The following is a 12,978-nucleotide window of genomic DNA, read 5'->3' on the forward strand; positions in this document are numbered from 1 at the left end:
TGTCTTCCTCTATTTCTTTCTTCTGTGTCCTTTAGTTTTCTGAGTATAGATCTTTTACCTCTTTGGTTAAGTTTATTCTTAGGTACCTGTTGTTTTTTTTTCTTTCTTTTTTTCAATAGTAAATGTGATTGTTTTCTTAGTTTATTTTTCTTATAGTTTATTATTAGTGTATAAAAATACCAATAATTTCTGAATATTTTGTATACTGCTACTTTGCCAAATTCGTTTATTAGATCTAGTAGTTTTTTTGTGGAGTCTTTAGAGTTTTCTATGTACAATATCACATCATCTACATATAATGACAGACTTAATGCCTTTTATTTTTTCTTCTTGACTGATTGCCGCGGCTAGGACTTCTAAATACTATGTTGAATAAGAGTGGTTAAAGCAGACATTTCATTCTTGTTGCTGATCTTAAGGGAAACACTTTTAGTTTTTGCCCACTGAGTATGATGTTGACTGTAGGTTTTTCATATATAGCCTTTATTATGTTGAGGTATGATCCCTCAATTCCCACTTTGCTGAGAGTTTTTATCATAAATGGGTGCTGGATTTTATCGAATGTTTTTCATGCATCTATTGATATGATAATATGTTTATCTTTCATTTTGTTTACATGATGCATCACATTTATTGATTTGCGAATATTGTACCAGCCTTACACCCCTGGAATAAATCCCACTTGGTAATGGTGCATGACTGTTTTTTTTCCTTAAATGTTTTATTTATTTCAGAGAGAGGAATGGAGAGGGAGAGATAGAAATATCAATGATGAGAGAGTCATTGGTCAGTTGCCTCCTACACGCCCCCTACTGGGGATCAAGCCCGAAACCTGGGCATGTGCCCTGACTGGAAATTGAACCATGACCTCTTGGTTCATAGGTTGATGCACAACCACTGAGTCACACTAGCTGGGCGGTGTATGATCTTTTTAATGTATTGCTGCATTTGGTTTGCTAATATTTTGTTGAGGATTTTAGCATCTAGGTTCATCACGGATACTGGCCTATAATTTTCTATCTGTGTAGTGTCTTTATCAGGTTTTGGAATTAGGCTAATGCTGGCCTTGAAAAAAAGCTTGAGGTTGTCTGCCCTCTTCTTGAATTTTTTGGAATAATTTGAGGAGGACAGGTGTTAGTTGTTCTTTGAATGATTGGTAAAATTCATCTGTGAAGCCATCCAGTCCAGGACTTTTGTTTGCTGAGAGTTTTTTTAAATTTTTTTATTACTGCTTCAATTTCATTAGTTGTTATTGGTCTATTCAGGTTTTCTGAGTCATCCTGATCCAGCTTTGGAAGACTGTATGCTTCTAGGAATTTGTCCATTTTGTCCAGGTTGTCCCGTTTGTTAACATATAGTTGCTCACAGTATTTTCTTACAACCCTTAGTATTTATGTGGTGTCAGTTGTTACATCCCCTCTTTATTATTTTATTTATTTGGGTCCTCTCTTTTTGTTTCTTGATGAGTCTGGCTAAAGTTTCATCAATTTTGTTTACCTTTTCAAAGAATCAGCTCTTGGTTTCATTGATCTTTTTCTATTACTTTTTTTAGCCCCTATGTCATTTATTTCCTGTTTGATCTTTATTATTTCCTTCCTTCTACTTCCTTAGGGCTTTTCTTGTTGTTTTTCCAATTCTTTAATGTGTAGGGTTAGATTATTTGAGATTTTTCTTGTTTCTTGAGGTAGACCTGTAATGTTATGAACTTCATTCTCAGGACTGCTTTCATTGTGTCTCATAGATTTTGGGGAGTTGTGTGTTCATTTTCATTTGTTTCTAGGTAATTTTTTATTTCTTCCTTGATCTCATTGGTAACCCATTCATTGTTTAATAACATGCTATTTAGCCTCCATGTGTTTGAATGTTTTTTAGTTATTTTACTGTAGTTGATTTCTAGTTTCATGTCATTGTTAACCAAGAGGATTCTTCACATGATTTCAACATTCTTGAATTTGTTAAGACTAATAGTGTGTTCTAATATGTGGTCTATATCTTTGAAAATGTTCCATGTTCACTTGAGAAGAATGTATAGTCTTTGGGAGGAAATGTTCTGTAAATATCAATTAAATCTATCTGATCTAGTGTGTTAAGGTCCCCATTTCCTTGGTTTTTGTCTGGCAGATCTATCCAATGATGACAGTAGTGTGTTAAAGCCCCCTATTATGAATATATTGTTGTTGATCTCTCCCTTAAAGTCCACCAAGAGTTTTTTAAATATATATTTAGGTGCTCCTATATTGGGTGCAGATGTTTACCAGGGTTATATCCTCTTGTTGTATTGATCCCTTCAGTATTATGCAGTGATCTTCTTTGTCTGTTGTATGGTATTTGTTTTGAAGTCTATTTTGTCCAATGTAAGTACTGCTACCCCAGTTTTTTGGGTTTTTTTTTTTCATTTTCATGGAATATTTTTTCCCATCCTTTCATTTTCAGCCTGTGTGAATTTTTTTATCTTAGGTGGGTCTCTTGCAGACAGTATGTTTTTTCTTTACATTCTGCTACTCTCTGTCTTTTGATTGGGACATTTTATCCATTTACATTTAAGGTTATCATTGATAGGTAGTCATTTATTGCCATTTTTTCTTTATACCTGTTTCTTTCTCCATTTCTTCTTCTTCTTAAAACATTCCCTTTACCATTTCTTGCAATGCTGGTTTGGTGGCAATGAACATTTTTACTTTTTTTTTTTTTTTAAAATTGTCTGGAGAGCTATTTACTTCAAGTTTTATTTTAAATGGTAGCCTTGCTGGATAGAGTAATCTTGGTTGCAGGTCCTTGCTTTTCATTACTTTAAAAACTTCATGCCTATCCCTTCTGGTCTGAAGTGTTTCTGTTGGTAAATCAGCTGACAGCTTGATGGGAACTCCCTTGTAGGTAATTGTCTCTCTCTTGCTTTCTTTATGATTTGGTCTTTGTCTTTAATCTTGGCCATTTTAATTATGACGTGTCTTGGTGTGGGTCTCTTTGGGTTAATCTAGATTGGGACTCTCTGTGCTTCCTGTACTTGTGTGACTTCTTCCTTCACCAGATTATGGAAGTTTCCTGTCATTAGTTCTTCAAACACGTTCTCTATCCCTTTCTTTTCCTTCTGGTACCCCCATGATGCTTATGTTGCTACATTTTATGTTGTCCCAAATTTTCCTTAAAATATCCTCAATTTTCTAAATTATTTTTTCTTTTTGCTGCTCTCATTGGGTGAGTTTTTCTACCTTGTCTTCCAAATAGCTGATCTGATTGTCTGCTTAATCCAGCCTGTTTATTCGTCCCAGTGTATTCTTTACTTCACATACAGTATTCTTCATTTCTGATATTATTTTTCATGGTCTCTATGTCCTTTTTCATGCTGTTGAGCATCCTTAAAACCATTACTTTGAACTCTGTTTCTGATAAAGTGCTTGCCTCTATTTCATTTAGTTCTTTTTCTGGAGATTTCTCCTGTTCTTTCTTCTGGAGCTTGTTGGGTTTTTTGTCTCCCCGTTTAGCTATCTCTTTGTATTTGTTTCTACATATTAGATAGAATTGTTATGACTCCCCCCAAGTCTTGGTGGGGTGGCCTTATGTAGTATGTAACCTGTGGAACCCAGTGGTTCAGTCTCCTTGATCTCCTGAGCTGGGTGCTCTAGGAATGCCCTTTTGTGGGTTATGTGGGCACTCCTGTTGTAATTGGGTCTTGATTGCTGTTGGCTCATTTGTGGGTGGCATTTACCCTCAGGCTGGCTGACTGAGAGGATCAGTTCCTACCACAACATACAAGCTGCTGTACAGGTGCTGACAAAACATAAAACAAAAAACCCACAGAAGCAACAAAATTAAAGTAATAATAATAAAAAAAATAAAAATAAAAAAAGTTAACTATACTAAGGAAAAAGGAAAAGTAGAAAAGGAAAAGAAAAAAGAATACGAAAATAAAAAGGAAAATAATAAAGAATAAGAAAAGAGAAACAGAAACAAAAGAATACAAAAATTAAACAGCAAATAGAGTAAAAAAAGGAGAAAGAAAAAGAAAAAAAATCCAAAAAATTCAAAGTAATAAGATAAACAAAGATGTATAGAAGAGAAAAGAAAGAAAAGAATAAAGAATAAAAAGTGCAGTTTGCCTCAGCAGAGCTGTGCCTGCTGTGGTCTCCCTTTGGATTTGCTGTTTGTGACACTTGTTGGATCCTGCTCCAATGTTGTCTGAAGCTGGGCACTTGGTGAGTTGGTTCTGAGCATCTTTGGAGAAGCTCTGGTGTACACCAATGTCGGATGCTATGTCTGGACCTGAACAACCTGTTTGAGGCTACACACGATGCACAGCTTGTGGCTGCCTTTATGGCCTTGGCTGCACATGAGAAGGGCCAAGCTGCGCTCTAAGGCGGACTTTTACCAGCACTGGGCATAGGGGTGGGTCAGCAAAAGTCTCAAGTCACCCTGGGATCCGCCTCTGACTGCCTCCACTTGCCAGCTATTAAGCTTAGTCACTGAAAGGGCTTAGTCTCTGAAAGAGCTTAGTCTCTGGCAGAATCGGGAGGGTGGGACTATTGGATCTCCCATTAAGAAGTATTCAGACTTCAGGAAAGATGGTAGGTGTAATCGCCCACCCCAGAACCACACGTCTGAGTCTGTCACGGGTTTTTCCCTGACCCTGGCAGGGTAGATCCTAGTAGCCAGGTAGGTGGGGCCTCTGGAGCCCAAAGGTTGAGTGTGCTAGAGGCCAAGAGGGTGTTCCTACCAGGTCTCCCATGAGGGGCAAGTGTCAGTCCGGTTCATGAGAAAGTGGGGGAATGGACCAGCTCCAATTCCAGTCACTGACACACACGGAGTCTGCCCAGGCCTTTCCCCTCCCACCTATGCCACTGACTCCTCAGCAGAACTTAAGATGCACAGTGGAGTGAATGGGATTCCTGAAGTAACAGGTTTTCCCCAGGCTGCGCTACTTGGAGGGGGTTGCACCGCTCAGCAAAGATGACTGCTGCAGTATAGGAGGATGACCCAGTACAGGCATTTCAGAGGCTGCTCCCCCACATCTCCCTCCCAAGCCACAAACCACAGACTCTCTTCAGGCGACTCCAGTCTGCACTGCGCCCCCTCCTCTGGAGCTCAGGGTAAGTGGCCACAGACAAAACTTTGCAGAGGAAGCTTGTCTCCATCAGGCTCTGTCTCTCCTTCTGGATTACATTTTCTTAATTGGCTAAATAAATGTCAGTGTTTCTCAAGCCTGTGATTCATCTCATCTCCAAAAGATGGATGTAATAGCGTTTCTCTAAATTATTTATTATGTATTGTTTTCACAGGACAGTATTAACATTTAAAACACTAGAGTTCTAGTGTCTTGTTTTTTCTTTCTTTTGAGGGGGAAGGTGGGGTCCTGAGAAAACAAAATAGAGACGCAGAAGAGGAAGTCATCTTTTCTATCCATACTCATGCCACTTACAAAAATACCCCAGCTCATAGAGCTAAGGCTGAGAGTGAAGAGAACAAATTTAATGTATGAAAAAACTCTCTCAAGACTGTGGTACTGAGAGTCTACAAGTCTTCTGATCAGGTTTATAACTGTCTGAAAGTCAAGGCCTTTGACAATGTTGACAATTTCTGAAGGCCAAAAAATGTTATCTTTGGAAATGATCCTGTGTTTGGCATACAAGTTAAATGTTCTAGGTAGCTAATTTGAAATCTGTCTTGAAGAAGTCGTTTAATAAATAGCTCTGCAGGGGAAGGCTAGTAAGTGTGTGGGTGCCTATAAAACACCACTCAGTTATGGAGAATGAACTTAAAGGTCCCTAAGGAAATCACAGCCTTTGGTTGGTAACAGACCCCGTAAAACTCAAAGCCCTCTGGGGCAAATGCATGTCTTTTTCTTGACCAGAGAAGAAATGAAAAGTATTTCTTTTCCTCCTGCATATTGTGAAATTATCAATTCAAACCCTCAACCTTCAATTTCTGAGGTTAAAATAACACATTAGCATCTCCTCTGGTTTTCTTTTCCTGATGGCATTAACCATTTCCATAGTCAAAATATCATCTTAAAACTGAAGAATCATAAACTGAGTCTGAAAACTATCACATCCTTCATACTGGCTATAAACTGGAAATGTGGCAAATGCCAACCGATCTCCAATTCTATCCAAGTGGACTGACCCTAAATCTTGCAATTATTCAGCCTCATGACTTCAGAAAAGTTAGAGTTCATGGCAATCAAGGATGATGTGAGAGTCTTGAAAGAAAAAGGTGACAAGGTTCACCTCAAAAACACATTTAAGACACCATTAGGTATTATTGCTAGTAAATATGAAAAACAAAACAAAACAAAACACTAAATGAAGATCTGGCAAAACTTCCAGGTGGAGTAACTGTCCTGAAGACTGATGGCATGTTACAGATGCAGTAAATGCTGCATGAGATGCTGTTGACAAGGACACAGCATGAAGGTGGCCATGAGCAACTTTGATGCTGACAGTTATGCCTGGAGTTCACTGAGCTTCTTGGATTAGTGGGTTTAGCATTTTCATCAAATTTGGAAAGTATGTATTTAAATATCTGTCATGTGCACCTTCTCTTTGGAGGACTCCAGTTGCATATATACAAGGTCACCTGGAATTGTCTCACAGCTCAGGGATGCTCTGTTCACTTGTTTAAAATTATTTTTTATCTTTGTGTTTCATTTGAATAGTTACTGTTGCAGTGTCCCCAAGGTATCTGCAATGTCTAATCTGCTGTTAATCCCATCCAGTGGGTTTTTCACCCAGACAATGTAGCTTTCATCTCTAGAAGTTCGATTTCAGTCTTACATATACTTTCCATGTTTCTTTTTTGAACGTAAGGAATGAAGTTATAACAATTTATTAGTGATAACTTACAAACCACTAATTCTAACACTGTAACATTGTATCATTTCTGGGACAATTTCAATCAACTTAGTTTTCTCTTTGCTATGGGTGAATTTTCCCGCTACATTGTGTATCTAGTAACTTTTGATTGGATGTCAGGCATTGTGAATCTTTTTGGGTGCTAGATATTTTGGTATTTCTATAAATCCTCTTGAGTTTGTTCTTGGATATGAGCTTATAACTTGGAAACAGTTTGGTCTTTTAGGATCTTGCTTTTAAGATGTGTCAGGCAGGATTGGAGCAGTGCTTAGTCCCAGGTTAACTATTTCCAACTATTAGAGGAAGACCCTCTACATGCTCTATCCAGTACCTCGTGAAGCAAGGGTATTACAGGCTAACTGGTGTGAACAGGTATATACTCAGCCCTGTGTGAGTGTCAGGCACCATTCCTTCTAGTTATTTTGGTAGGTTCTTTCCCCAGCCTCCAGCAGTTTCCTCAAATACAGTGCTGATCAATATTTACGGGGTGCTTTCACAGATCTCCTGTGTTCTCTTTCTGTGCAGCTCTGTTCTTTTCAGTGCTCTGTCCCACAAACTCTAGTGGCCTTGGTCTCCCAGACTCTCACCTTTATCTCTTCAACTCAAAGAGTTGGCCAGGTTCTACCTGAGTTTCCGTCCCTTGGACACTTTCATAGGGAATCTAGTTGGGGCAGTCATAGGACTCACCTCATTTGCTGCTGCGTCTCATCTATCATTGTCCTTTGTTGCCTAATGTCCATTGTCTTTAAAATCCCCATTTCACCCTGGCCAGTGTGGCTCAGTTGGCTGAGCATCATACCGTGCACCTTAAGCTTGCTGTTTCGATTCCAGGTCAAGGCACATGCTCAGGTTGTGGGTTTGATACCCAGTCTGGGCACCTGCAGGAGGCAACTGACTGATGTTTCTCTCTCACATCAGTGTTTTCCTCTGTCTCTCCCTCTCCTTTCATCTCTCTCTAAAAATCAATAGAACGCATTTTTTAAAATCTTCATTTCATATATTTTGTTCCTACAGGGGATTGTTTCAATTGTGAGAGTAAATTCAGTCCCTGTTATCACATCTTGGCCAGATGTAGAAGTACCCATCATAGTTTCTAAATATGAATATATGTAGAATTTGAAGTCATCCTGGGATGAGAATGACCCCTTACCTTATTAATGTATCATCATCCACAATGACTAACCATGCTATTTTGTCATGGCTATGATTAAAAAATCTTTCCAAAATGGCAAATGTCTTTCCACAATGACCTAGGAAAGGCAAAAGGAAAACTTAGAATGTATTATTTTCTTTAAAATATATATAAATCATTTAAAAACATTTTTTTAGTTTTAGAGTTTTTAAAATAAAGAGCTTAAATGTTGGCATGTGCCTTAATAATTTGAAATTTTAAAAATTAGCCTCTTCTAATTTTCACTGACATAGCGAACCAGAAGGAACTTTAGAGATCATGAAGTCTAAGCCATTCATTTCACACATGAGGAAATGAAGACTAGAGAGAGATGAGAGGATTATATAAGGTCACATGGCTAACTTGAGGTAAAGACAGGACTTGTACCTTCACTCTAAAAAAAAGAAAGTTATAAACCTCAAAGAAATTACAAAAGCCTGGCATCTATCCTTACATATACTTATTCTGAAGCAATTGTTAGAACCTTAAGTATCACAACCATGGGGAAACAGTGGTGCAAAAGTGGAATTCTATACCTTCATTCACTTTGTAAATACTTGCTGTTAAGTTTTAATATGCTGGATATTGTGGCAGGTTCTACGCTATGCACTAAAAATACAGTCTGACCACCCGGCCGGGCGTGGCTCAGTGGTTGAGCGTTGACCTTGGATCCAGGTGATTGGGGTTCGATTCCCAGTCAGGGCACATGCCCGGGTTGAGGGCTCGATCAATGACTCTCTCATCATTGATGTTTCTATCTCTGTCTCTCCCTCTCCTTTCCTCTCTCTGAAATCAATAAAGATATATATATATAAAAAAAAAAGATACAGTCTGACTAAGACAGTCACAGGCTTTGGGACCACCAGATACATGTCAATGTGTATTGGAAAATGCTGGGGCCACGATAAGAATAAAATGCTTGGGAAGAGAACCCAAGTTGATAAATAGAAAGATGCCCTTCATTTTAACAATGTATTTGGTGACCGATAGAGAACAAGCTAATATTAATATTAAACCATTCAATTTGACCTTTATTTTTGTTATTCTTAATCTCTTTCTGTATTTTTAACCATTTTGGTATGTATTTTGAAAGTTATCTCAAATTTATTTTAGAATAAAGTAGAATATAAATATGAACAATAATGTTGGACTAATAATAAAATAAGAAATCCAGTAAGGAATGAATAAATGATTATTAAAGACAACCTAAATAAAAGTCTAAAAAGCAAGATTATAAAAAAAAAATTTCATCTAAAATAATTTTTCCAAAACAGACAATAACAAACTCAGTAATACATTTAACCTTGTCAGAAGAACTGATAACTACAGGAACAGCGTATCTGATTCAACATAGTACTTATCAATCAAGGCATTATGAGTGACATTACCATGACACAAGATAAATGACTCTATAGAACTAGACAATTAACTTACTACTTTAATTTTTTATTCATAAATGGGCTTGGGAAACCAGAAAACTAAATTTTAAATGTAGCAGGAACACTGGATAAAAATTAAGATGAACACAGAGCACCTGAAGATGAGGTAGCCAAAGGTCTACTTACATTTTTTATATAAAAAATGTTTTTAATTAGAAAGCCTGCAATTTCAAGAGAAAACCTAGTGTACTTCCAACATTTATATATATATATACACATATGTATGTGTGTGTGTGTATATATATATATATATATATACACATACACATACACATATATATATATAAATAAACAAACCAGTATGGAATGTGATTAAGTGCTACTTAAAGATACACACAAAACAAGCTCAGACCATAAGCTTCCTGGTGATAGAGTGTCAGCTTCATTCCTACTTGCCCCGGCATCTAACAGAGGCTGGTATACAGCAGTTTAGATAACGTCCTGGCTGGTTAAATTGTTAAAATTAAATGAGGAGAAGCTTTGATGGAAAGATGATAAATTCACTTTGAACATCCCAGTTGAACCACAATGATTGTGAAGGTATGAAAAATGTATTGTTAAACTTGATCATAATTGTCATGTGCTCAGTCATATCAATATGGCTTACTAAGAACTTATAACCTGTTTTAGTACTTATAGTGCTTAATCTGAAAAAAATCAGCCTTTATCCATGGGTAAAGATGTTGAAAAGAGAGAAAGAAAAAAATTTATATAAGGCAAAATTATAGCATCTATAAGATATTTCATTTTATTACTAGTTGAATTTTCTCTATTTACAGAATGGACATTCTGAGCAAGAGGAGTGGTAGAAATGAAGGACTCACCTCTGTCTGTATTAGGAATTCCCAGATCCACTGTAGGAATGGAACTTTCTACGTAGTCACTATAGTACTCAATGAGACTGGCCTGACTCGCCCAAGTCTGCTTTACAATGGGGACTGAAAAAATGAGAGAAGCAATAGTCACTGGTAGAGTTATGTAGAGAAGCTTGGAATCTCAAAGGGCAGCACAATCCCCTATAAAGAAAGAGAACCATTACTTGTTCTTTTGCAGGTGTTCCAAGCTTTAGAGCTCGCTTTTCTACCCCTCGAAATACCAAATGCACATGAATAAAACCCTCTTCCTGAGCCACTTTCAATATACTCTAGAGCCAAGCACTTTGCATTCCTGGTGATAAATACACTTGCTTCCATATAATGATGCATCTTCTGATTATACTTATTGTGTTTAATTGGTACATAATCAACAATCTGATTATACTGTTGTTGCATTTGAGTTAATTTTAACTAATTTTTCTCTTTTCCCAATAGAGTTCATTTAAAATTCACAACTGGATTTTTAAAAAGCTTTTTAGGGAGGTGGGGAATATAATTACTTCCAAAGATGAGAAGAGTCGTTGTGGCTCTGACTGAAATGCAATTTTGTCTCTTAAAATGGTGGTGGAGGGGTTATCTTTTCAAACTACATTGTTCCCACCCAAAGATTCCATTAGGACCACCCAACTCTATAAAGGGCATGACCCTACCATTTGGAATCACTACATATAATGACTGATATTATTGTTGTATTTTTGAAAAATGTGAAATAAGAGATTGAGAACCATTAACAGATAAATTGTTTAATACAATAAACACAAACAACAAAAACCTTTCCTAGCTTTCTGTATTTTAGGGTGAGATGTTAAAGGCAGCTCTGTATCCACACCTGACATAGAATTCTGCCTGATCGCTATTTGATAATCATTCACTTGACCATCTATCTGAGTAATTATTTGCTTCTGTGTGTGTGTTTAAGTTACTGTCTGTGCTTCTCTAAATGTTAAGGAGAATAAGGGACTTCTGTTGTAGTTTTGATAGAAAAAGCCATCCTATCTAGATTTTACACCCTGTTAATTTAAGAATCTCATCTCTGATGAACCAAATCTTCAGGCCAATATATTGAGATGTTATCAGATCTTTTCCTTTTTCCAGGCCCAAGTAAAAATAAATTATATGCAAAAACTGCCAATGCAATGCCAAATTTAAGTGTTTAGCTATGTAAGTCAACAAACTCAGAGTCAAACTCATATAGTCTTTGTGCATAAAATACAACAGGGCACCACTTTGTAGTCCATAATTCATCTGCTTTAAGAAACAGACCTATGAATTCTGGATATTTGCTATATAATAAGCTCCAAATTACCTATTCTAACCAACTAAAAATTGTTTTTATACATTAAAATATAATTTTCTGCCATTATAAAAAAAGGCAGATACAAAGATTTCTCCATGTCAAAATAAAGATGCAGTAAATGATAAGGTTGCTATGGAAAAAACAATCCGCACTGTTTTACTTCCAAATTCCAGCACAACAAAAATCTTCACCTTGACATTGCACTGGCAGTCTGCTTTGCACATAATGAGCAGGACTTAACCCAGAAAGGGCTCCCTGCAGCTTGCAGCCACTAAATGTCCCCACTCTAAGATAAAATGTTCCCCAATGCATAAGGCTGGAAAGGTCAAGAATTTTCCTCAGTGCCCAGCACTGGGTCTTACAAGCTTCCATTTTTCTCAGCCCTTAGCCATCAGTTCCTGTTGGCTCTAATAAGCCTTATTAAACAGCACAGGTATTTCTTCTCAATTAGTTGATTTAAATTAAATTAAAATCAAAATTGAGTGTGAGTTAGCTCTTTGCTATACCTAACTACTTGTTTTCAGTTGAAACAAATTTCATTAAAGGTCAGAATTACTGTATGACTGGTTCCCCAACACCTAGCACAGTGCCTGGGATGTACTCAATAAATAGTTAAATGAGGACTGAATTTTCTAGAAATTCCAACAGGAGGCCTAGGGCTATTTTTGGAACTAGTTTAAAGGAAAGTTTTATTCATAACAGCAATTCATCATTTGGTACAAAATGGTACCACTGTTACCAATCATTTAAAAATAAACTAACCATTTTACTATAATGAGGTGTTATGATTCTATAATACTAAAAGCATTCAACACTTTATCTGTCACTATAACTCCTGTGGATTTGTCCTATGTATCAACTACAAAGAATTTCAAGCTAAGGCTAAGTTTTGTATAACAGCAGGTTAAGGCTTTATTTTTAATTAGGGTTGATTCTAAATTACTTAACACTTAAAAATATTGGTCTATTTTATTAGTGTTATTTGAATTCTAAATTGAATTCATTCTATTATTATAAAATATTTTATATGGTATTCAGGCAGTGCATTCTTAAAGATATTAAATGTCAAAAAATATTTCAAAATAGTTACATGATCTAATATTTCATCTTCAATAAAGAGAAGCATACTTTCTATAGCATTTTCCAAACAGTGAATGCCTCTTTCAAGGTTTGCCAAAAGATAACTTAAAATTGGAGCAAGGTAAAAGTTAGATTATAATAAAACCCCACTGCCCAGGAGGACTGTGTCTTGATATGAGGCAAGGGGCACACATTTATACTCTGGGTGAATTTACCTGTGAAACTCTGATTCCAAATGAAAATGAACATGACGCTTGAATACAATACAAAA

General features: G+C 36.6%; 1 protein-coding gene across 2 annotated transcripts in view; it reads right to left on the minus strand.

The window, feature by feature from the left end:
• Positions 1 to 12,978, minus strand: part of B3GLCT (beta 3-glucosyltransferase) — a 102,035-nt gene that overhangs the window by 18,976 nt on the left and 70,081 nt on the right. For both annotated transcript variants that reach the window (XM_081129720.1, XM_081129719.1), the window contains exons 11-12: positions 10,280 to 10,393; positions 7,996 to 8,095 (exon numbers count right to left, since the gene is read on the minus strand). In XM_081129720.1, the coding sequence (XP_080985846.1) occupies positions 7,996 to 8,095; positions 10,280 to 10,393 (214 nt within the window). The remainder of the gene's footprint in view (positions 1 to 7,995; positions 8,096 to 10,279; positions 10,394 to 12,978) is intronic.

Source organism: Miniopterus schreibersii, assembly GCF_964146895.1.
Source record: "Miniopterus schreibersii genome assembly, chromosome: 2".
NCBI classification, from domain to species: domain Eukaryota; kingdom Metazoa; phylum Chordata; class Mammalia; order Chiroptera; family Miniopteridae; genus Miniopterus; species Miniopterus schreibersii.